General features: G+C 45.4%; 1 protein-coding gene across 2 annotated transcripts; it reads left to right on the top strand.

The window, feature by feature from the left end:
- Window positions 1–265: 265 nt before the first annotated feature.
- On the top strand, window positions 266–21,534 carry LOC307015242 (uncharacterized protein). 2 transcript variants are annotated; one of them, XM_079643747.1, is made up of 9 exons: window positions 266–379; window positions 19,213–19,252; window positions 19,360–19,393; window positions 19,489–19,509; window positions 19,601–19,630; window positions 19,706–19,877; window positions 20,500–20,612; window positions 20,722–20,896; window positions 21,157–21,534. In XM_079643747.1, the coding sequence occupies exons 2-9, from the start codon at window positions 19,241–19,243 to the stop codon at window positions 21,254–21,256; spliced, it is 657 nt and encodes a 218-aa protein (XP_079499873.1). In that variant the 5' UTR covers window positions 266–379; window positions 19,213–19,240; the 3' UTR covers window positions 21,257–21,534. The 2 variants fall into 2 exon arrangements, with proteins under 2 accessions (XP_079499873.1, XP_079499872.1); XM_079643746.1 differs by lacking the exon at window positions 266–379 and adding an exon at window positions 18,009–18,119.
- The last annotated feature ends 4,654 nt before the right edge of the window (window positions 21,535–26,188 follow it).

Genomic DNA, 26,188 nt, shown 5'->3' with positions numbered 1-26,188 from the left:
GCCGCGGCCTTCGCCCTCATGCTCGGCCCCCTGAGTTCGCCTGCTGTGGTCTTCGCCCCTCCATGGACTCTGACTTGTCCCCGGGCCGTACGCCCGAGACCCCCGCCATGCTCTCTGCCTTGCCCCCGGGCCGTCCGGCCGAGACCCCCTCCATGGACTCTGCCTTGCCCCCGGACCATCCGCCCGAGACCCCCTCCATGGTCTCTGCCTTGCCCCCGGGCCGTCCGCTCGAGATCCCCACCATGGTCTCTGCCTTGCCCCCGGGCCGTCCGCCCAAGACCCCCACCATGGACTCTGCTTTGCCCCCGGGCTGTCAGCCCAAAATCCATCCTCCTGACCCCCTCCAACCACCCTGGTGGCTCTAGTGATGCGGTATAAGGTACAAGTATTAAAAGTAAGCATAGGACACCAAACCAACTGAGACCTGTCTGTCCGCTGCATCTACTGTACAACACACACCTACACGCTGTACCACACACACACCTACACGCTGTACCACACACACACCTACACGCTGTACCACACACACACCTACACGCTATACCACACACACACCTACACACTGTACCACACACACACACCTACACGCTGTACCACACACACACCTACACACTGTACCACACACACCTACTGCTCCTAAATCATAATCAGGCTACAGCCGTTGTGTATTTTGTTATGTGAAGCACTAAATGGTCTTAGAAAAATATCGACTCTTTGTTTGTAGATATCTACTAAACTACAGCATACAAATACAGAAAGTAATGTAGGCCTGTTATACTGGGTGATATATATTATACACACTGCTCTGCTTTCTGCACGGACCTCACAGCTGTTTTCACTGTAAACTGCGTTGCGATGAAAGCAGTTACTAAAATAATATCCAAGGGATGCATGCAGAGCTGTCATTGGCTGAGATAAGTCCGGCCGTGAGTCACGCCTCCACCATTCCCGGAAATGCATCTGTGGAGGATCCGTGGAGGATGCATCAGTGTCTCCTCGGTTAGAGCTGCTCCAGAGAGCCTCCTCAATGCTCGATGCTCAGCCCTTGAAGTGCATTTAGAGAAATTAGATGTCCTTCAACTTGACGCGCTGAAATTCATTTCAGGGTCACTACCGGAGGAGTCGAGGAGGGGAAATTTGAGTATTGAGAGACCTCTCCTGTGTTTTTCCTCCCTGTCGTTAGTTTCCCTGGTGTGTCTAATTGTCTGATTGTGTTCACCTGTTGCCCTTGTGTTTCTCCTCCTCTGCCCGGCTGTTTCTCGTCTTGTGATTACCCCTCCCTGTATTTAGTCTTGTCTCTTCCTGTGTTCAGTGTTGGTTCGTCTTTTGTTGGTAACTGAGTTCACCAAGGAGTGTTCTGTTTGTCCGAGTTTTATTCTTATCCTTGAAATAAAGATATTATCAGTATTAGTCCTGCTTGCTTCACTCTACCGTAACAAGGAGAGTGAACAGGCGTGTTAGCGGCAGACAGGGAGAGACAAATAATGACACATGGCGCTCTCCAAGAAGAGGAAAGTGGACATTGAGAACAGAGCTTTTAACCCTGAATGGACTCATTCATGTTCATCCTGCCCACTGGGAGCACAGAACCAGTGTGTCTCATTTAGAGACCGTGGCGCTCATTAAAAGTGCCAAAACGCCAAAGTGTTTGACCAAACATTCCCTCTCAAGTCAGAACTGAGGTCACAAAGAATAATCAGTCTCAGAGCCCGATATGATCAGTCCACCAGGATCAAAATTAAAACTAAATATTGTTCCAGGGCAGGCTAACCAATGAGCACCTGCATGTGTGTATGAGAATGGCCCTGACACCATTTCAGCCCAGATTTAAACTCCTGGCAGGACAAACTTCAGCTCAATTCTCGCACTGAATAAAAAAAAGTGAGTGAGGGACTGCAATATAAGAGAGAAAGAAAGAGAAACTTTAAAACTGTTCAATTGTTATGATGTTTAAAGACTGATATTGTTCTATAATCGGCTGAAATTGTTAAGTCATGATGTGAAACGGTTAACAAAGAAAAAGGGAAACTCAAGCTGCTGCTACACTTTATTTTATTTATCTAAAATCAAGCACTTTTAAGATGCACATATTTTCAAAAGCTATTTTATTTTTCTATTTAATGCAGCCCGAGAGGAACATTACACATATCCACAGTATTTACTGTATATCCATCCATCCATCCATCTTCTCCCGCTTATCCGTGGTCGGGTCGCGGAGGTAGCAGTTCCAGCAGAGAGCCCCAAACTTTCTTTTCCCTGGCCACATCAACCAGCTCTGACTGGGGGATCCCAAGGCGCCCCCAGGCCAGAGAAGAGATATAATCCCTCCATCTGGTTCTAGGTCTACCCCTTGGTCTCTTCCCAGCTGGACGTGCCTGGAACACCTCCCTAGGGAGGCGCCCAGGTGGCATCCTAACTAGGTGCCCGAACCACCTCAACTGGCTCCTTTCGACGCGAAGGAGGAGCGGTTCAACTCCGAGTCCCTCCCGGATGACCGAACTTCTCACCTTATCCCTAAGGGAGACACCAGCCACCCTGCGGAGAAAACCCATCTCGGCCGCTTGTACCCGCGATCTCGTTCTTTCGGTCATGACCCATCCTTCATGACCATAGGTGAGGGTAGGAACGAAAATGGCCCGGTAGACAGAGAGCTTTGCCTTCTGGCTCAGCTCCCTTTTCGTCACAACGGTGCGGTAAAGAGACTGCAGTACCGCTCCCGCTGCTCCGATTCTCCGACCCATCTCACGCTCCATTGTTCCCTCACTCGAGAACAAGACCCCGAGATACTTGAACTCCTTCACTTGGGGTAAGGACTCATTCCCTACTTGGAGTGGACAGTCCATCGGTTTCCTGCTGAGAACCATGGCCTCAGATTTGGAGGTGCTGATCCTCATCCCAGCCGCTTCACACTCGGTTGCGAACCGATCCAGTGAGTGCTGAAGGTCGCAGACCGATGAAGCCATCAGAACCACATCATCTGCAAAAAGCAGTGGTGCAATCCTTAGTCCACCGAACTGCAGACCCCCCCCCCCACGACTACGCCTCGAAATCCGATCCATGTATATTACAAACAGGATTGGTGACAAAGCGCAGCCCTGGCGGAGGCCAACCCTCACCTGAAATGGGTCCGACTTACTGCCGAGGACCCGGACACAGCTCTCGCTTTGGGAGTACAGAGATTGGATGGCCCTGAGTAGAGACCCCCTCACCCCATACTCCCGCAGCACCTCCCACAGTGACTCCCTGGGAACCCGGTCATATGCCTTCTCCAAGTCTACAAAACACATGTAGACTGGATAAGCATACTCCCAGGCACCCTCCAGGATCCTTGCGAGAGTAAAAAGCTGATCCGTCGTTCCACGACCAGGACGGAATCCGCATTGTTCCTCCTCAATCTGAGGTTCGACAATCGGCCTGACCCTCCTTTCGAGTACCTTAGAGTAAACTTTCCCGGGGAGGCTGAGTAGTGTGATGCCTCGGTAATTGGCACACACCCTCTGATCCCCCTTTTTGAAAAGGGGAACCACCACTCCGGTCTGCCACTCCTTCGGTACTGTTTCCGACTTCCACGCAACGTTGATGAGACGTGTCAACCATGACAGTCCCTCAACACCCAGAGCCTTCAGCATTTCTGGGCGGATCTCATCCACCCCCGGGGCTTTGCCACTGTGAAGTTGTTTGACGACCTCAGTGACCTCCCCCAGGGAGATTGGTGTCGATCCCCCTTCATACTCCAGCTCTGCTTCTAACATAGAGGGCGGAGTTGTCGGGTTCAGGAGTTCCTCAAAGTGCTCCTTCCAACGCCCTAACACTCCATCAGTTGAGGTCAACAACGTCCCATCCTTACTGTACTCAGCTTGGATGGTTCCCTGCTTCCCCCTCCTGAGGTGTCGGACAGTTTTCCAGAACAACTTTGGTGCCGCCCGAAAGTCTTTTTCCATGTCTTCTCCGAACTTCTCCCACACCCGCTGCTTTGCCTCGGCCACGGCTGAGGCTGCTGCCCTTCGGGCCTGTCGGTACCTTGCAACTGCCTCGGGAGTCCCCCGGGATAACAAATCTCTGAAGGCCTCCTTCTTCAGTCGGACGGCTTCCCTGACCACCGGTGTCCACCAGGAGGTTCGAGGGTTACCGCCCCTTGAGGCACCTAGGACCTTGAGACCACAGCTCCCCGCCGCGGCTTCGGCAATAGAGGCTTTGAACACCGACCACTCTGGTTCAATGTCCCCAACCTCCACAGGAATGCCCGAAAAGCTCCGCCGGAGGTGTGAGTTGAAGGCCTCCTGAACTTGGGCCTCCTCCAGACGTTCCCAGTTCACCCGAACTACACGTTTGGGCTTACCAGGTCTATCCAGAGGCTTCCCCCGCCATTCGACCCAACTCACCACCAGATGGTGATCAGTTGACAACTCCGCCCCTCTCTTTACCCGAGTGTCCAAAACATACGGCCTCAGGTCCGATGATACGATAACCAAATCGATCATGGACCTTCTGCCTAGGGTGCTCTGGTACCACGTACACTTATGAGCATCCTTATGTTCGAACATGGTGTTTGTTATGGCCAATCCATGACTAGCACAGAAGTCCAATAACAAACCACCACTCCGGTTCAGATCAGGGGGGCCGTTCCTCCCAATCACTCCCCTCCAAGTGTCTCCATCATTGCCCACATGTGCGTTGAAATCTCCCAGCAAGATTAAAGAGTCCCCTTCAGGAGCCCCATACAGGACTCTTTCCAGGGTCTCCAAGAAGGCCGTATACTCTGAACTGCTGTTGGGTGCATAAGCACACACAACAGTCAGAGTTTTCCCCCCCATAACCCGCAGGCGTAGGGAGGCAACCCTCTCGTCCACTGGGGTAGACTCCAACAACGAAGCACCCAACCGGGGACTTGTGAGTATCCCCACACCCGCCCGGCGCCTCACACCTTGAGCAACTCCGGAGAAGAATAGAGTCCAACCCCTATCCAGAAGTAAGGTTCCAGAGCCGACGCTGTGCGTAGAGGTGAGCCCAACCAGATCCAACTGGTAACGCTCCACCTCCCGCACAAGCTCCGACTCCTTCCCCCCCAGAGAGGTGACGTTCCACGTCCCCAAAGCCAGCTTCTGTCGCCCGGGTCTGGTCCGGGCGACAGAACTGTATAGTTCAATGTTAATTGACAATAAATATTGTTGTTTTTGAATTGTACTTTCTTTATTTGATTGGCAGTCAGTTGTTGATTACATGCAGACGTTGATAAAGCTATGGCTACTTCAATATATATCACTAATTCATAAAGCAACTTAGACATTTTGATGTTCCGGACCTTTGCATGTGGACATTTTCTCTAACTGGACCTCGTTGAATTTTTGTTGAATACCCCTGATCTGGATCCTCTGTCTCGAGCCAGTTAACTAGCGGGCCTTCTAGAGTACCCTGGAACCAAGGGAAACTCTGAAAGAATACGCCCATTGTCTACAAATCAATATATGATTGGTTGATCAAACTGTCAGTCCAAACGTACGCTCTCATTCAGTGCAACGGCCAGGGCATTCTATCAAGGATGTAGAATACCTTGGTTGAAGGATGTTCTACCCAGAGACCCAGAACAAGATCTGATTGGTTGCTTTCTTTTCTAACACAAAACCACAGAAATGCGTAGTGCATGGACCGAGAAGGACAAACAAATCAACGTAACACTTTAATATTACAGATCAACAACACAGATACGATTCTCATTTATTCATTTTATGTACATTTTATTTATATAATTAAATCGATGTTTTGTTTGTTTTATCTGAGTGTTCCAGGGTATTCTCTGAATACCTTGAAGGCCCTGACGGTTCGCCACTGCACAACACCCATATGAAACAGAACTGTACACAGATTTCTTTATGGATATTTTACTAATCACTCCCCTTTTAAACTATATTCTTATTTTACTGTCATAAAGTATTTCATACCTGTTTTTCATTTATGTTCTTATTGTTTTATAGCCTAACTATAATGATCATATGAAGGTGTGCCTCGGAAATACTTGTTTACATAAAACTGTTTTGAGACCCACTGAGATAACTTAGACTAAAGTTAACTATCTAAACACTGAGAGAGTCCTTTACCTCACTGAGCTGACGTTATCTGACAGGAGAGGACTTTCCTTTCACTTAGTTCTAGAAACAGCTTCTAATATCCGTTAGCGCAGCAACAACTTGCTCTCTCTCTCTCTCTCTCTCTCTCTCTCTCTCTCTCTCTCTCTCTCTCTCTCTCTCTCTCTCTCTCTCTCTCTCTCTCTCTCTCTCTCTCTCTCTCTCTCTCTCGCTTGCTCACTCGTGCGCTCGTGCCACACACACGGAGCCGAGCTTGAATGAAACACCCAGAAGTTATGGCGTTATATTTGTGCCTCTATCCTGAGCACGCAATGAAACATATTGCGCATAGAAAATGCGATTGAGCGCACACTTGAACATTTTTGAGCACAGAGAAATATATTTTCTTTCATAAAACTCCTGCTCCGTGCGCAAGCAGACCGCTGCACGCGCTCTCTCTCCCCCGCTCGCTCGACCTCTCCACCCTGTGCGCGCTCAGCTTTGCCTGTGCTCGCTCAAGTTGTCACAGCGTTACAAATGTGCCACAAAACCAACCAATCGGAGAACTCGAGAAGGTCAATTGTGATTGGCTGGTCGTCTCCAATCATATCTTGTATCTGAGATGAGAGAGGGATTTTCGGTTGCCATCAGGCTGTTGACGTTCTTATTACACATCCGTCGTTGACATTACAGGACATGACAGACTCGAATGAAGAGAATAGCACACCACAGTGTCAGGTGAGTTATACATTTCTAGTTTTCTGATATCACGTTATTGTTTGCAATGCCTGAGTTTGCTAGCCGGCAACATAGCTATAGGGGTAGTTTAAGCAAACAGCTAACAAACCGTAGCCTACATGTACGCCATGAACCCTTCTGTATTGATTACTTGCTGTAAGCATTAGAGGTGGCAGAATGACAAACATGTTTCTCTCTCTATCACAATTTTGGGTTGACCAGAACCTGGACCAACTTCTGTTTCCTGTTCTACAATGGGCATAGAGCTTGCGTTAATTTTCAACCGGACAACTAAACAGATTAGGCTAGGACCGGATAAAGTTAGCAACACACGTTAACCATGAACAGCCTATTAATCCGTTCTCTTAATGTTTATTCCGTCCAACGTTGTGGAATTAGAGAGAAAGGGCTTCTTAACGTGCTTTTATCCGGGGTGGAGGAAGTTAAATATAACATTGGGGCGTGTGATTGTAGTGGGTGGAGGTGGTGAAATGAGGATATCCATTTTGGAGTTCAAGCTAGCATAATATAGTTAACGTTGCACACTAATAAGGAAGAGAGCTATTTTTGTGATACATTGCTATTGATATGGATTTAGAGTGGATATTTGAGACAAGTAAACAAAAACGTAATTTATGGGTGAGTGTTTTTAGCAGAGTCATATTATGTCCTTGTGATTCTGTTGATTATTACCTTTCTGTATTATGTTGCAGCTCAGCTGATTTTGGATTGATGGCAAAGGGAGAGGGACTTAAGTTAGAGTGAAAATACAAGGTAAGTTTAAAATAGGTCAGCCATTTCCCATCCTATAGGTTGCGAGATGTATCTAACCCTTTCTCCTGTCTTTGTCTCTCTCTCTCAGCACAAGAACTTCAGGGGGATTCAATGGAGCCTGAAGACCTGCAATGAGAACCTCACCCTGAGCCTGAGTCTCAACTCCCAGAGTTTTGCAAGCCTCTCCCTGTTCCTTATTTTTGATTAAAAAGACATTAAGCCTCCCAATGGTGTGGTCTTCGTTTTGTGAAAAATATGATTACCTCACATATGTTGTTGCTGTTGTTGTCTTTTGTGATAGTTAAAAGGCTCCTGCTGACTTGAGCCAGCCATTCTTTCCTCCTCTCTGTGTCAGTGGGGAAGCTGTACATGTGTACTCCTTTCTATGAGTGATTGGAGCATCCCCCAGCAGCACAGCAAACCATGGGGGAGACTATATGCCAGGACAACACAGAGGAAAAGGCACAGACAAACTGCACGCATGCTATTGAATGTTTATTGAATTCCATTTATTTACAATGGATGTTCCTAAAACAACACATTTAACATCATCATGCTGCTGCTGCTGCTAGTGCTTTGACTCATTTTGCTGTCAGTTGACAATCATTGATAGGCACCTGTCGGTCTCCTGTCCTTTCTGAAAGTCATAAAGATTACATTAGTCATTTAGATGACTTATGTCCTCAATTACCAGAGGATTACTGAAACCACCATGAATTAAAGAAATGGTAGAAACGATTCTAATCAGAATTTTGAAACCTTCCTTCCCTCCCTCTAAATATATCAATAAGGATGTGATGTTCTTGACTCATACAAGTTTAAGAAGATAATATTTGTTTTAAAGAATTAAAAGCAATAAACAACAGGAACTGGATCTGTAACCAAGGCAACGTTAGCCTAACATGTATGTTAACAGGTAAGATAGCTGTTCACACTATCCATGTATATTGTAACGTCCACCCGGACGTGTCGGAATGACGAGTGAAGCGTTCTCAAGTTAAATAGGTTTATTAACAACCAACGGCTCTCATCCGTCCTTTCTCACTCTCTCTCCTCTCGCGCCAACCTCTCACTCACCTGCACGCGCCCACACAGACACACACACACCAAACCCTCTGCTCCCCAACCCCGCCCCTACCTGCTCTCCTCACAGAAGCCTGACACAAACAGTTAACAGAACACTTGAACAATAAATGCAGATCGCTACATTGCCCCCTCCTTACTAAGTCCCTCGCCCCGAGGGAATGCATAAAAAGTCTCTGAGGTGGCCCGGGGCTCTTCTTGGTCTCTGAGGCCGCCTTGGAGTGAACACAGGCGGCTGCGCTTGCCGGCTTGGAACATCCTGTCCCGGAACAGGGGGTGAGTTTGGGGGTGGGGGTGAATGTGGGGGGTCAGCAGGGGACACAGTCAGTGAATCGGGGGAAGTGACTGTCTGGTTTCTCCTAGACGATGCTGGGGGTCTAGGCCGCGGATGTGCATCGCCTCTGTATGGGGCCAGCCGGTCCCTGTGGAGGGCCACCCGTCTCCCTCTAGGCGGCAGCTGGACCCTATAGACCACCTCTCCCAGCTTTTCCAGCACCTCACAAGGGCCCACCCAGTGACAGTCCAACTTAGGGCACCGGCCCTTCTTTCTTCTTGGACTATACACCCACACCAGGTCCCCGGCCTTGAAGTCCCCCCCTCTAGCCCTCGTGTCATAGTTTCTTTTCTGTCTCATGCCCGCCTTCTGCAGCTGATCGCGGGCAAAGGCATGTGCTGACTCCATTCTATCCTGGAGCCTCCTGGCATATTCCGGTCCCGGAGGAACCGCTGGTGTGTCGGGGGGTCGGCCAAAAGCCATTTCTGCTGGTGTCCGCAGCTCTCGCCCCAGCATGAGCAGGGCCGGTGTGCATGAGGTGGACTCCTGCACAGCCGATCTGTAGGCCCAAAGAACAAGAGGGAGGTGCATGTCCCAATCACGCTGATGCTCCGCGGTGAGGATAGCGAGTTGTTTTCCCAGAGTCCTATTGAACCGTTCGACCAGTCCGTCACTCTGCGGGTGCAGAGGAGTAGTCCGCGTCTTTTGCATGCCCAGCCGGTCACACATAGCGGCGAACACCCTCGACTCAAAGTTTCTTCCTTGGTCGCTGTGAATGACCTCGGCCGCTCCAAATCTGGCAAACATGCCCTCCACCAGGGCACCTGCAACGGTCACCGCCTCCTGGTCTGGTATAGCATACGCCTCTGGCCATTTTGTAAAATAGTCCATGGCGGCCAGGACGTAACAGTTCCCCTTCTCTGTGCACGGGAATGGGCCCATTATGTCCACCGCCACCCTCTCCATCGGGGCCCCCACCGCTAGCTGCTGAAGCTGGGCACGTGACTGATCAGTGGGACCTTTGTACGCCGTACAAAGGTCGCAGCGGCGGCAGAAGTCCTCAACATCTCTCCTGAGCTGGCCCCAGTAACAGCTTTGGCGGAGTCGACGCAAGGTTTTGGAGACCCCAAAGTGTCCTGCCCCAGTAGTTCCATGGGAGGCCTTAAGCACTTCTTCCCTCAGCGCCCTGGGGACCACCACCTGCCACCTCTCCTCCCCCGTTGCAGGCTCTTTCCAGGCTCTCTGCAGCACTCCATCCTTCGTCCGGAGAGCCTCAAACTTTGCAACCAGTCCTTTGGTGGCAAGCGAGCACCCAGCAACTTCATTCCACAGTGGCTTTTGTCCTGACTCCACCCACCTCAGCACTGGCTGTAGGTCAGCATCCTCTTCCTGCCGCGCTCTCCATTCGGGTGAGTCGATGATCCGTGCACCTCTGCAGACCGGCTCGGCTGGTTTATGCCTGTGGTCTCGCTCCTCCTCTGCACAGAGCTCCTTTTCTTGGTCCTCTCTCTTTTCACAGTACCGACAGCCGCTGGGAGCACAGGGGCGCCGGGACAGGGCGTCAGCGTTGGTATGGCGAACCCCCGCCCTGTGCTCCACTGTGAAGACGTACGGCGCCAGTCCTTCTAGCCAGCGTGCAATCTGTCCCTCGGGCTCCTTGAAGGACATCAGCCACTGGAGGGCTGCGTGGTCAGTCCTCACTGTGAAGGACAGGCCACACAGGTAGTACCTGAAATGGCTGATTGCTCTCACAATTGCCAGCAACTCTCTGCGTGTCACACAATAGCGCCGTTCAGCTTTGTTGAAGGTTTTGCTGAAATACGCCACCACTTTTTCCCCCCCAGGCCCCACCTGGCTCAACACCGCCCCCACCCCGACGTCACTGGCGTCCGTATCCAGGACGAACGGTAGGCTGAGGTCTGGGGGAGTGAGGATGGGAGACTCCGTCAAAGCCTTCTTTAAAGAGCTGAAGGCCAGCTCACACTCTGGAGTCCAAGCAAAATCACAGTCTTTCTGTTGCAGGCGGAACAGGGGTGCAGCTATGCAAGAGAAGCCACGCACGAACCGCCTGTAGTACGACGCTAACCCAATGAAGCTCTTCAGCTCCCGCAGATTGATGGGGGCTGGCCAGTCCTTTACTGCCCGCACCTTCTCCTCCAGCGTGCTGATGCCCTCTCCTCCGACTCGGTGCCCCAGGAACTCCAACTCTCTCCTCAAGAAACAGCACTTGTCGGGGTGGAGCTTCAACCCCGCTGCTGCTATCCTCTGTAGAACCCGCCGCAGGGCTCCTAAAGCCGCCTGGAAGGAGCTACCATGGACCAGGATATCGTCCAGGTAGACCAGGCACTCCTGTCGGGGAACGTCAGCGAGCACCCTTTCCATCAGCCGCTCAAACGTGGCCGGAGCGTTGCACAGGCCGAAGGAGAGGACTCGAAACTGCCACAGCCCCCTCCCAGTGCAAAAAGCTGTCTTTGGTCTGGCTTCTGGGCTGAGGGGAACTTGCCAATACCCGCTGCGCAGGTCTAAAGAGGAGAACCAGGATGAGCCAGACACCAAGTCCAAACACTCATCTATGCGGGGCAGCGGGTATGAGTCTTTCTTGGTCACACTGTTCAGCGGTCTGTAGTCCACACAAAACCTCATCTTTGAACTCTTCTTCTTATTGACCATCACAACCCCCGAGGCCCAGGGGCTGTCAGAGGGCTCAATAATGCCAGCTGACAGCATCTCATCAATAGCGCTGTCTGCTGCTGTCTGATGGGCCAGGGGAAGGCGGCGGGGGCGTGTCTTGACGGGCCGTGCGTCGCCCGTGTCGATATCGTGCTGCACCAGGTGTGTCAGGCCCACTTCCTCTTCTGTCAGAGCAAAAATGTCCTTAAACTCCCACAGCACTTGCCACAGTTCCTCCCGCTGCTCGGGTTTTAAGTCATCACAGCTGCGTTTCCACACCTCCTTCACTGCCGCCCGTCTGTCCCCCTTTAGAGCTGCAGGTTGTTGTTCCGGGGCCGGGGGCCGTACATCAACTGGAGTACGGGGTGTGGGGTTGGGGCTGGGGTTAGCATTGATGACAGGGGGCATGGCTGCAGGGGGGGGGGTTTGGGGTGGGGGAAGTGTTTCAGTCACTCTTGATGTAGGTGGGTGTGGTGTCGTGGCAAGTGTGGGGTGCACCATTTCAACTGTGGGACCCCCTGGAAAGGCCAGCGTGTTCCTCCCCAGGTCTAGCACACAGCGTGCAACCCGCAGAAAGTCAAGTCCTAATATGCAGGAGTCCTGTACTGCCGCAACCCACACCTTAACAGACACTGACAGCCCCCCCACCTGTATAACCACCACCCCTCTCCCAAGCATAGGGGCTAGCTCACCGGTTACTGTTCGCAGTTTCACCAGAGTGGGTGTCAACCGTGTCCCCGCTGGGACCACGTCCGGTCTCATCAGTGTCGCTGTGGAGCCGGTGTCAACAAGGGCCGTCCATGGGGCCCCTGCCAGGGTGACGGGGACATGGCAGAAATCCCCCGCGTGAGTCCAGCCCACCACCCTCACAGACTCTGCGATGTCGTTTGCTTCTGGGGGAAGCGGAGCCCCGCTCCCCCCTCCGTGCAGCTGGGCTCTGTCCACTGGAGACCAGGCAGGATGGGACCCAACGGCGGGGGTCTGTGACGTCCCATTTACACAGACCCGGGGGCGTTTCCCTGAATATCAGCATTCATGGGGCACCTTGTGCTAATATGGCCGACCTGGCCGCACCCCCAACACACCAGAGGACCCCGACGAGCACGGTTGCTGCCCTGCGGCGATTGCAGTGCCATAGCACGGATTAGCTCAGTCAACTCAGCCGCCCATGCTGGTTTCTCTTGTCCTGGCTCCTCCTGTCTCACCGTTCTCACAACCGGGCCGCCTCCCGTGTGCGTGCTCTCTGCCGCCCCTCCTACAACCTCTCTCTCCAACGCCAGCTCCAGTGCTTCCTGCAGAGAGCGGGGATGTGCCAGTTGTGTCTGGACGCGCAGCTCCCTGGGGGTTATGGCCCGGATAAACTGGTCCCTAGCCAGCTCGCTCTGCACCTCAGGGGACATGTGGCTGTATGCCCTTCTCGCCAGGGTTTCAATGTCATTAGCCAATATGCGGAGCGGCTCACCCGGCTGTCTCTGTCTGCTTGACAGCTCCGAACGCAGCACCCCAGGCTGGCTGCATTGTCCAAACCGCCGCTTCAGAGCCCCAACCAAGGCCCCATAGTCAGTTCTTTCAGCCGGGCTGAGCAGTAGCAAACAGGATAAAGCTTCATCTGTAATACACAGGGCCAGCTGGAGCGCCTTATTGTCCTCAGACCAGCCCACAGCCCGTGATAACAGTTCAAATTGGGCATGGAAGGCTTCCCAGTCGGCTTTACCGTTGTATTTCGGTGTTTTAACTTGGAGCCGGGCGCCGCCATCATTGTTTACAACCGGCGCCGCGCCACTCCCGGGGGAGGTCCCTGCGCCGACGTGCCGCTTCCCGCCGGCCGAGTCGAAACCGGCAGCAGCATTTAATTCACGCCATAAATTGTCTTCTGAGTCACGCCATAAGCCATCCATCTCCTCCTTGACTTTCGGACGAGCTCCGGTCCGGTTCATCTGTGCTTCCATTATTTACCGGCCGATGAAGCAGAGCTAACGTTAGCCGAGTCAGTGCTAGCTGCGGCTACCGGCGATTAGCGGATAAAACTCTGTTTTTTGTTGTTGTTTTTTTTACTTCTGACACCAATGTAACGTCCACCCGGACGTGTCGGAATGACGAGTGAAGCGTTCTCAAGTTAAATAGGTTTATTAACAACCAACGGCTCTCATCCGTCCTTTCTCACTCTCTCTCCTCTCGCGCCAACCTCTCACTCACCTGCACGCGCCCACACAGACACACACACACCAAACCCTCTGCTCCCCAACCCCGCCCCTACCTGCTCTCCTCACAGAAGCCTGACACAAACAGTTAACAGAACACTTGAACAATAAATGCAGATCGCTACAATATTTTCAACTTTTTGCAATGCTATGTTATTTCTATTTAAGATGTTTACATTTTCGATTGTTTAATTCTAGTCTTTTAACTGTCTAATGTACAATGCCTTGTCTTTTGCTGCTGCCGCGTTAACATTTCCCCAATTGGTATCAATAAAGTACTTCTTATTTTGTCTTAATCCTCAAATATTAGCACATTTTACTTAAAAAACAAACACATTGATGTAACTACATACACATATCGATATGTTGTATACATATTGTAAATCAAAACCTTGATTGACCAATAACTACCAAAAATTGCATTTCTATCCTGTTATTAATGCATTCAAATCGTGATTCAAATGGCCCGCCACAAACTTCCGGGAACTTTCTGAGTCTCTCTGAACCACGTGACAATCAAGCATTTTGGACTTCCGCTGTCGCAACTCTTCTCTCTACATGGTGCTGGACCAGCCAATCAGAATTGATCTTTTCGAGTTCTCCGATTGGTTGGTTTCGTGGCACATTTGTAACGCTGTGACAACTTGAGCGAGCAGGCAGGCAAAGCTGAGCGCGCACAGGGTGGAGAGGTCGAGCGAGCGAGGGAGAGAGAGCGCGTGCAGCGGTCTGCTTGCGCACGGAGCAGGAGTTTTATGAGAGAAAATATATTTCTCTGTGCTCAAAAATGTTCAAGTGTGCGCTCAATCGCATTTTCTAGGCTCAACATGTTTCATTGCGTGCTCAGGATAGAGGCACAAATATAACGCCATAAGAAGTAGGCTACTTGTAATGTACTGTAGCCAGACCCGGCGCCAGAACAAATCTAAAGGGAGGGCATATGATTTTCATGGGAGGGCACACAAAACCTTCATGTGCTGCGGGCCTGCTGCACAATATCAAACAACAAGGCCAACAGCATTGCGTAAAAACGCACACTTGCATACACAAATAAAGGGCAACATTTATTTTTTAATAACACTTTAATTAATTAATTAATTAATGGGAGCCCTTTTTTAAGTAACTAATGCGTTACTGTTCACAGTAACTAGCACAACACTGCAAATAACTCTGGAAAATCCTAAATTGTGGAATAGTTTGGCCATTAAAATGCTTTTTGATTCGATTTCTGGCGAGAAGTGTATATTGTACCCTTAGAATCCACGTCCAGTCGATATGTAGGATCTATAGTTTGATAGATATTACGATGATGATTTGAGGTCTCGCCAGGATAACGTGTATGCAGCTTCCATGTAAAGTTAGCGTGGGTGAAAACAGTTTTTCTGGTCTCGAAGTTTTCATAATAAAACCGGATATATTCCACTCACTGTCAAACGATTACACAGTGATATCTGCATTACTCATCCACTAAAAAACATCAGTTTATCCTTGTTAATTACACAATATTGATTGGTTTAAATTGTGTACAATGCTTTTGTGTTTTTAACCTTCGATTCAGAGAAACAAATAGTTTTTTCGGAGTTTAGACACACGGATACAGTTTCCGAAGACACGGCACTACCCAGAATCCCCAGCTATCGTTTGCGACTACAACATAATCCGCCTTGCTTTACAAACCCCGTGATTTAATCATCAAGCCCTGTGATTGGATGTTGGAGTGGCAGTTGACAGGGTTACACTGAGCGTCAAACAGCTCTATGAAATGGAATGGAACCACGGCAGACTTTCCAAAACTGGAATTGAACGGGTCCAGCCCCCCCCCCCCCAGAACTACACATGCTGGCTATTGTGTGTTTTGCAACATGTTCTATGGAACGTCTCTTAATAAGACGTTTTCGTATTTCCCACAATTAGAAGTTGCCAGTATTAAACTGTGTACACCCTGGAGGTTTAGGGAATACGAAACACAGTGGTGTTATCAAATTTAAAACATATAATTAATAAATGGGTGAAAACACGATACCCACATGACACCTAAGGTCAGAAGAGCTTTATTTAACAGCTGGTCTTATATCTGTGACCCCTCCCATTGTTCATTGATAAGCCTGAAACATGCACTTGTCAAGGTTCAGAGGGACATTTTGCAAATATGGCAGTAGCCATCGATCATCTTAAGATAAGATAAGATATACTTTATTGATCCCAAGTTGGGAAATGTTTTTGTTACAGCAGCATACTACTTTGTTCTATTCCACTACAATTCAGAGGTTTTACCCCACTACATTTATTGTAGTTACTTTGCAGATTCTGATTAATGATGTGAAATATAAACACCCTTAAATCAGACTTTAGTTACACCTGAGTCAAATTCAGGGAAGGTGATTGTCAAGTGCCAAAATAAACTATGCAATATATTGGACGTTAAGTACTTTGTCAGACTTCATATTTTCTGTGGATAACCCCAAAAAAAATTTCTTATTCAAAAGAAGACCTTAACTTAAAGTATTCTTTAATGTTTAAATAAAGCCTTATTAGTTTGTCTGTTTTGCACATCCTCCTGTTAAAATCTTTGGACGACCTGCACTAAACTGTTTTATCGTAGAGATCACTACAGTATCTTCTTGATATTTTCTATTCTATATTTCTATCATGCCTTCTACTTTCCCCCAATTTTGTATGTAGGCTACTCTTAATATTTAAATGTTTTCATCAAATAAAACTTATTCAACAACAAAATTCAATAACGTGCTTTAACCACTAGACGGTGCGGGTTAAAAAACCAGTGGTGTAGTTAATAAAACATAATTATATCAAACATAATATGACTATTAACTTTATTGTGAAATTAAAACAACGGTAAAGGAAGATACAGATTCAGTCTCTCAATTTGAAGCTTATGCATTGTACCATGAACCTGTATAGACTTGTAACAGTCAACTGCATGAGGAGTTGGAAAGGTAGCTCAGTAAATAATATCTTTAAAAATTACAAAAAAATCCCTTTCTATCAGCTGTGCCCCGTTATGGTGTAAATATAGCCTATCTACCAATTGGATCAAATGTAAAACTCAGCCGAATTAGTGTTGATACTGCGAGGAGACGGATTGTGTGAAAAGAAATGGAAGATGTTGTTTAATTGCTAATATATTTATGGTCCACGTCACGTATTCAGTTTTGGCGGCATTTCTTACAGTTTGTCAAAAGGTCTTCTGATCAGGGCTCTATAAATAAATATCTATGGCAGATATGTAATATTTAATGCAGCCGAACCGTGTATTACAATGCCGTTATGTGATGACTTCCAAAGAGAAAAGCAAGAACACTCGGAATAAAGTATTATTTTATTTAAAAAAAATGTTTGGGTTGTGCGTTGGTGTTCGGATCAGGGGTTCAAACCCCACTGCAGTCAGCATGTCGTTGTGTCCCTGGGCAATACACTTCACCCCCAAATTGCTACTGTGGGGATTGTCCACAGTATTGAGTATGTAAGTCGCTTTGGATAAAAGAGTCTAAAAAGTGACATGTAATTGAGGGAACCTTTAAATCTTCTTTGAAAATGCCATTGGTTCAATAAACATGAACTATGAAACTTGTATTTAGCTTTCTTATATATACATTATTTGCAATCAATATTTCTACAGTGAAAAGGAACTTTAAAAATCTCCTGAAAAAAAACATAAACAGTTAAACAACTTTGACCTGCTGTAAGACCCACAGTTTTCACTTTTCATGTTTAACTTTAGGTATCAAACATATAATAATGTTTGGCAGTTGCACACCTTTAACTACAGAATCAAACTAAATTATACATCTGGCCACAAAATGACAAAAAGTGACAAAAACTCCAACCAGCTTCATATTAACCTAAACCCAAAGTAGCAGTTCCCAGCACCAGTAAGAGTTCTAGATGAACGTGTCGGGCAGCATTTTCCCCTCCTTCGTGACAGTGCAAGTTTTATCCTGTTATGGCTATTACATTTTAAAGAGTATACTCAATATACTCAATAAGGCACAAATGCATCTTCTTGGATTTACGTGTGAAACAGGTCCAGTATTTATAGGAGGTTTAAAGTGACCACAGAAGAATGGCAGAGTTGAACACCTTATCTCCAATTATTGTTTTTTCATTCAACCCCCTCGAATTTGAGAATTATTGTGCAAGGTGTATCTCGTTCAGTTTTTTTTTAAACTGCATTGTTTTCTTAGGGTGAGGTTAGCAACATGTGATTCCAGTGGGGGGGAATATTTACTCCCAAAGCTGTATTTAAGGAGACAGGAGAGCACTTCATGAACCAAACTGTTCCACTGAGAGGTCCTGCTGGTGAGTCTCTCTTGTTTTTGCTGAGACATTTAACGTGCAATAATGTATTATCTGAACTTCATTTTTAAAATTACTTTTATTTATTTATTTTTCTAACTATTGATTTGATAATAATGTGATTTGTGTTGAATGTATGCTCAGATTGTAAATGTATTTAGTGTACATGCTGATTTAGCATTCAAGTTCAAGTACTAACTACTTCAGCAAACGTTAAGCAGCAGAAACCCTTGAACTCAAAATATTCAGCTCTTTAAGGAAATTATGAATTTGGTTGTTGTTTGAAAATGTAATTAAATTGGGGTTAGGATTAGGGGTTAACCAACCTAAAGTAGCAGTTCCCGGCAAAGAGTATACGTGTGCCAACCAGTTTGTTCAGGAGATCATCCTGTTTCCAACGTAAACTAAGACTTTCGGTCTCCAAAGTCACTCTAGCAAGAAACTAAGGATGGACCTTTTCCATTTAAATAACTTATAGTTTAACGCTTGTCAGAGCTTCCACCTTACCTGATGTTTTCCTTATTCCAACATGCATAGTTATTGAAAAATCCTTCACATCTGAGCTTAATGTCTCTAAAAGTCCCATTTAAGCTTATGTTATTGTTTACTCTTTATTTTGCATCCTTCATCCATTCAACACGTTACCACTTTCCAACAATTTAAATAACTTTAGCTGCTTTTACGTGTATTTTCTACTTCTATTTAATGATTCATATTCTGTACAACCCTTTCATTTTCACATCTTTCATACATCAATAGTTGTATATGCATTTGAGAAGAATTCCTACTACTTCACTACTTTTTTTATTACACATTAGTCAGCATTGTTGTGTGCTTTTTAAAATCTATCATTTGTGGCTGACTTTTGTCAAGCAAGTGTTTTTACATTCCTGCATTTTCAGCTATGATTTGCAATGATTTGTGTTATAGCTTTGAACTGTTACACACATTTTCAGCATTAGTTAAAAGCTGTTTTCTAGTTAAAACTGAAATAAAATAGAAAGTTAATCTCACGTTCTTAGAATTTCAAGCAACTCCATTTATTTAGATAATGTTCATGTTGATTTGAGTTCCTAATTTCTAACTTCCCTTACAGTTTTAAAGGTCCCTGATCCTCTGCAACCATGATCAAATTGGTAATGTTTGACTTTGGATTATATTTCCTTTTATTCTATGTAGATTTACAAGTTCTGCATATAAAGTATGTCATAATAAACTTTACATTTTGTACTTTCTCCGATAGTTAAGTGTTACCATTGTTGCCACATTGTTCTTGGGTAGGTTAATTATAAAAATGACATGATCTTATTTGTATTTCACCCGAAATATACAAAGTCACAGTCTGTAACATTTTTCTCTTAACCTTTACCAGAGAGCCACCAGCGGCGTCCCGGTAAAGTAATTGTTTTAAACCATTCAATGGCTCCCTTTGTTAAGAGACATTTCTGAAACTCATAATTTTGTTTATTTTTTATTCTATTTAGAACTTCCCTGCGACTATCACACCCACATTCGTAAGCAAATCATACCTATTGACACATAATCCCAACATGTGCTATTTCAGTAATGTTTTAAATGCCCATGTCCAGAATGCTGGACCGACTGGTTCGACAGAGATGACCCCACTGTAACTGGAGACTGGGAAACCTTCTCCGATCTTTACAACGACAACCCTGGAAAGATCTGCCCCGAACCACAGGCTATAGAGGCAACAACTCTCTCTGGACTCATTGTGATCAGAGCAAGGGAGGCGATTTTTAAGTAAGTGCTGAACAAGTAAGAGTAATTTGAATGTTTGATGTGATGGTTGATACTGTATTCTACTGAATGTGTTGCTTAAGTGTTGCTACTGCATATGTTTGTGTACTTGTTGACACCAAATTATATTTCCACATACTAGTTTGCTCTATTTACTAACCATATACAGTACCTGGTAACCAATGAGCAATGGGAATTAGTAGAGGGGGTTCAGTCAGTTGCCAGTCAACATTTTACAGTACTGGGTATATTTTAAATCAATTGTCTTTCTCACAAGTCTTAAGTGTTTTATACTAGACACTAGTTAAACAAAATGCTGGCTTTGTGAGGGTGTACTTAGGAACAGTGTTGAATTGATTTAAATGCTAATGTTGGCTTGCCAAAGTGATTACATGTATTCCTGCGGGGGACATGAATGTGTTACTGAATGAAATTGCTATCCATCCAATCTGTTAAAACGCTCAGAACTGCTCTTGTCAACTTCCTGTTGGCACTGGAGGAAAGCCCTGAAAAATAAGAAAGCATTTATCCTTCAGGGAACAGGAATGTCTGTACAGAATCTCCATGGCGCCCAATCAACATTTTTGGGAAATATTTCCATCTGGACTAAACTTTTTCTTTTCAGAAATGACGTCACTTCAGGATTCGTCTGCAGAAACGTTGATCAACCCAAAAACAAGAAGTGCAGTGACTACCGTGTTCGTTTCAGCTGCCATCCCCCTTTCTGTGGTGGAGGAGGTAAGAGCACACCACACTGTATAAACACTCTCTTGAATAAGCATTCATTTAGGAGAGTTTTACAGCTTCCTATCCAGTCGTCCTCTCACTCGTTTATTGCTCCTTGCAGTGTGCTGGACCGACTGGTATGACCGTGACGATCCCAGTGGCACAGGGGACTGGGAGCTTTTGAATAGCCTGAGGAGAGAAAACCCAGGAAAGATCTGTGAATACCCTCTGTACATTGAGGTCGTTACCACTGACACGATGACCCCAGCCATCTCCACAGGGGAGAAATTCCAAAGGTAAGTTGCCTCATTGAAATAATGAACAACAAGAACAAGTATGATAATGGAAAGGGTTGTAGAGGTTTATTTGAACTAACATCAATGTTCTTTAACAAACTACATTGGGTTTATATCAGAGCTAAATGAATTATGGTCTAAGCAACATATCCAATTTAAAATACTATCCAATATTTAAAAATAATTTGTTTTCTTTTAAAATTGGTTTTCTTCATATAACTATTGAACTGATTCATTTAATAATTGGTATTGTTTTTCAGCTTCAATCCGACTCAGGGATTTGTTTGCCTCATGAAGGACCAGAAATCGGGCGAGTGCCGTGACTACAAAGTTCGCTTTGGGTGCCCGTGCAAGAATTAAGCTCCGACTCCACAGCAAACATCCAACAAGAATATGAAGCTTCGATTGCTTTAAATGTTGCGGCAGACATGTTGACTTGTAGCAGGAACAGGACCATGAAGCCTCATCAGCTGATTAAAACTGAGCTTTACGCCATACGTTTACCAACATGCCTTCTGATTTAAAATGCCTCATGTCATGTGCTTTATCAGTTTTCTTTTATTTTTCTAGTGATTATCACATTTTCTTGTAATGTAGGAAATAATCAAACAGCAATAAAACTGCTATTAATGAGCAAATCCCTTTTGTCATTAAGTTATTGCTCATAACCACTCCTAAGATTGTCCTCACATGATTACATGAAGTTGTAATTTGGTGTGAATAATGCAGAATTTTGTGTTTTCAACATATGGTGGGAACTGATATGATATGCAGACAGTAGGAGGTGCTCAATAGCATTTTAGCAGCAATATGGGAATGTTTAAAAAAGCAGTGAATCTGAATTTAATATTAACATACACGCGTGCACTAACAAGCATTCAGGCATGCATGGTTTCTCCACCTATAGCTTCCTGTCTATCCATTACTGTGTGTTTTCGGAGCAGTGTCCTCACAAACTCTCTCTGCTGACCTGAATCCCACCTCTGTCATGTTTCTCCCAGTCCAATGCTCCTGATGGGAGCCCCCAACCCACACTAGATCCTCAAATGTACACACATAAGCACTACAGACACATACTCACTGTGAGAGGAGCAGGAAGGTATACAAGGTGATTCCTGTTCCCCCTCAACAGTATCAATATTTCCTTTGGAGATAAGCACTTGTGATAGGTGCTGAAAAGAAACTGCAGTGTATCATACAGATTTTAAAATCAGGGGCTGAACATGTTCTCTTGCTTTGGGGAAACCCTGAGTTCTGCTGGTGTTTTGCAAATGCTTTCACTGCATCAATACTGCCCTTTTGGTGGCATGTACTAGTATCGAGTGTGCACGTCTGTCCTCCAATAAGACTGTACAGAGAATAGAGAGAGAGAGGGAGTAAACTAAATGCAATCTGGGAAACTTTTATTATAAAACTGAAGAGGAGAAGTCAAATGTAATCTGCACTGAACTGAAGTGATATAGAAGTGTTGAAGCTTCGCAGCATTATGGTTTACTATTCTCTTCTAGTAATCTCCCAATATTCCATGGCTTCAAGGGCCTATTTATAGACAGGATGCGTGAGCTAGAGCTGCAGACAGGTTCAGTTGGTACCTCTTCGGGTACACAACCATTGTCAGGAGCTGATGACCTTACCTCAATGTGTGAACTTATGATGTTGGCGAAATTTAAAAACTGTGTACCAGAACATAGTGTTAACTTAAATGAACAAAAAATAACCTATATGGCCACTATGGCGGATGAGCTTGTGTTAACGCACAGTTGTGTTATGGCTCAGTGTAATTCTTCTCGTCGTGTTTCTTTACGGAAAGCTCGTAACAGGCATGCCACACGTCACATGCTCATTATTTTTCTCTTCCAGGTCCCAAGACTAAAAGATTTTGTTTCTGTTGTCTTGACCCTGTTCATTTAGTTGCAGAGTGTGTAGCTTGGAAGCAGCAGGTGGCAGCTTCCAAGCAGTCTACAGTAAAACCAAAAGACCAGCAACCAGTTACAATGCGACAGAGTGGTGATTTGCCATTAAGTTCTGTGTCTGTCTGTAATAGTGCTGTGGATGTGGGTGTTCCCGTCTCTGAAGCTGGGTGTGGACCGGCTCAGAGTGGTGTAGATGTGTGTTCAGTGTGTGTTTCAACCAGTTCTACAAACTTTGAAGAAGTCTCCTACTGTATGTCATGCCATCCGACCAAGTGTTTACTTCAACATTGTGTGACAAGAAATTGAAGCCGAAGCGTTCTAGTTGGGGAACTGTAGCCCAACAGTGTGTGGAGGTGTGGCAGACCTTGCCACTGCTCCTGCAGTTTCACTGCCACTGGCCAATAGAGTTTCTCCATGTGTTGCTCCAAAGTTGGCTGCTTGAGCTGTATAACGTGTGTGTTTTGGTGAATGCCTTGTGTGTTTTGGGGTCTGAAGTGATGGGGGATGTGCCCCAAGTTAATATGTATAGTTGTGGAATGGTGAGTGCAGGTATCGCTATGGGGTTCAAACAGTTCAATCAGAAGAGACGTGATGTATGAAATACATGTTTATTATCGGGTCACATTATATAAATGAAACATAATGATGACAGTTTATGACAAGTGAATGAAATGGTATTTGGCGGTTAGGCCCAGGTTTTGTAGGATATCATTCGGGATGGGAAAGAACCGTTTCCGATGAACCCCCCCGGGTCTAGACACTGGTGGTGGTGATTAGTGGTTAGGTCTGGTTGGAAGGGAGAAGGTTAAGCTTGGCCCTGAGTTGGAAGCAGGAGGCGAAGGGGTGGAGGAGGGTTGCGCATTGACACCTGGGAGACAGCTGATGGAAAAGGGTAGAGCATATATAGAGGGATTAACAGGTGCGATAATTAGGCTTGTGAATGGAGGGAAGTGATAGGTTAGCTGAGGAATGGCGCTCCCTATCATTTAGTGAAGGGAGCGAGTATTGCCATGACGTGCAATACGAAGTGATAGGTCTTCCTGCCTGAACTTGCGCTGAGCTTCATTAGTTGGGGGGGTGGGGGGGGGTTGTTGTTACGTGTCGTGTTTGTGTGTGGTCTGCTTGCTAATTTGCTTGTTGTTTGATAATATAATTCTATTGAGGGAACCTTTAAATCTTCTTTGAAAATGACATTGTTGCAATAATTTGGCTACAGAATTCATTTAAATGTTAAGCATGAACTATTGAACTTGTATTTAGCTTTCTTATATATATATTTTTTTGTGCTGATTATTTTTTAGCTTTCAACCTTTACACCCATTTTCCACATTAGTTAAAAGCTGTGTTCTTGTTAAAACTGAAATAAAATAGAACGTTCATCTCACATTCAGATTATTTCAAGCAAACTTCCCTTACAGTTTTAAAGGTCCCTGATCATCTGCAACCATGATAAAATTGGTAACGTTTGATTTTGGATTATATTTCCTTTTTATTCTAGTTAAAATTGCATTTCTGATATCAGAAATACACATTACAACTAGTTAAAATTCTATTTTTGATATCATAAATAAACATTCTTACTAGTAAGAATTGATTTTTTGATATCCTCCAGAAATGAATAAAAGTTAAATCGGCTTGTCATACTTTCAGAGGTTGTTTTGTACAAAATCAAGCTCCAAGCAAGCTAGATATATCAAGTAAATGTGAAAGATGTTATTTTTGCGTTCATATTGAGGTTACGCTGACCTGGAGTTGACCCTTTTTCTCTGGCTGATCAACAGACCTTTGATCAAAATCTTAATTGGAACACCTGGAATAGGGGGGAACGGAAAGTAGCATTTCCCGGCATCAGTAAGAGTTCTAGATGAACGCGTTGAGCAGCATTTCCCCTCCTTCCTTACAGTAAATGTTTTACCCTGTTATGGCTATTATTTTTTTAAGAGTATAAATAGGTAGTGTGCAAATCATTGTTCAGGAGATCATCCTGTTTCCCCCGTAAGGTAGATTCAAGATTCAAGGCTTTATTGTCATGTGCACAGTAGCTGCAGTTTAGATATTGAAATGAACCATGTAAGTCAGGCTCCTCCAACAGGGCAACATGAATATATATAGGATATAAAACAAATAAAATAGTGCAAGAGAATGTTTTGAAATGTGCGATTAAATACAAATAAAACAGAATAGAAGTAGAAAACGAATTATGAAACTAAGGATGGACCTCTTCTATTTAAATAAAAGTGCTTATAGTTTAACGCTTGTCAGAGCTTCGACCTTACCTGATGTTTTCCTTATTCCATTAAAGGATAGTTAATGAAAACTCCTTCATATCTGAGCTCAATGTTTCTAAAAGTCCCATTTAAACTTATTGTATTGGTTACTCGTTATTTTGCTTCCTTCATCCATTTAAGACGTTACCACTTTCCAACAATGTAGATGACTTAAGCTGCTTTTACCTGTATTTCCTACTTATATTTAATAATTGTCGTCAGGCCGTCATCAGGCCGCAGCTTTAAGAGAAAAAGTTCTCACTGAACCTGCCTGACTAGAGAAGTGAAGGAATGGTAACTGGAAGCAGAAATGTATGGAGGGAACGTTTCCTAACCTGCTCTGCAACGTACTTTGTTTACCCCACTAACCTGAACTCTGACTGGTTCAGCAGCATTTTCTATCTTCTGTGCTCAAAGTATTTTGATGAGCGGCCTCCCAGGTTTGACTGGAAAGATGGGCTTCCAGAGGTTGTTTTGTACAAATCAACAGACCTTTGATCCAAATCTTGATTGGAACACCTTCTCTGGAATAACAGGTGAGCAGAAAGTAGCATTTCCCGGCATCAGTAAGAGTTCTAGATGAACACGTTGAGCAGCATCTTCCCCTCCTTCCTTACAGCAAATGTTTTAACCTGTTGTGGCTATTGCATTTTAAAGAGTAGCCTTTACATATTTAGTATGCAAAAAGGTTGTTCAGGAGATCATCCTGTTTCCCCCCGTAAGGTAGATTCAAGATTCAAGGCTTTATTTGATAGTTAAAGAAAACTCTTTCACATCTGAGCTCAATGTCTCTAAAACTCCCATTTCAACTTATTTTATTGTTTACTATTTATTTTGCATCCTTCATCCATTTCACACGTGACCACTTTCCAACTATTTATATCACTTAAGCTGCTTTTACCTGTATTTTCTTCTTCTATTCAATGATTAATGATCTGTACACACTTTCATTTTCACATATTTCAAATATTAGGAGTTTTATATACATTTCAAACATGATGGGTATTTGAACTTTTGATCGACATTCACGTCATTCAGTGTTGTGTCAGCAAGATGTTACGTTATGTTGTGTTCATATTGAGGTACTGCTGACCTCAAGTTGCCCCTTTTTC

The sequence above is a fragment of the Notothenia rossii genome (genome assembly GCF_949606895.1).
Source record: "Notothenia rossii genome assembly, chromosome: 8".
Lineage (NCBI taxonomy): Eukaryota > Metazoa > Chordata > Actinopteri > Perciformes > Nototheniidae > Notothenia > Notothenia rossii.
This window is presented reverse-complemented; position numbering and strand designations above follow the sequence as displayed.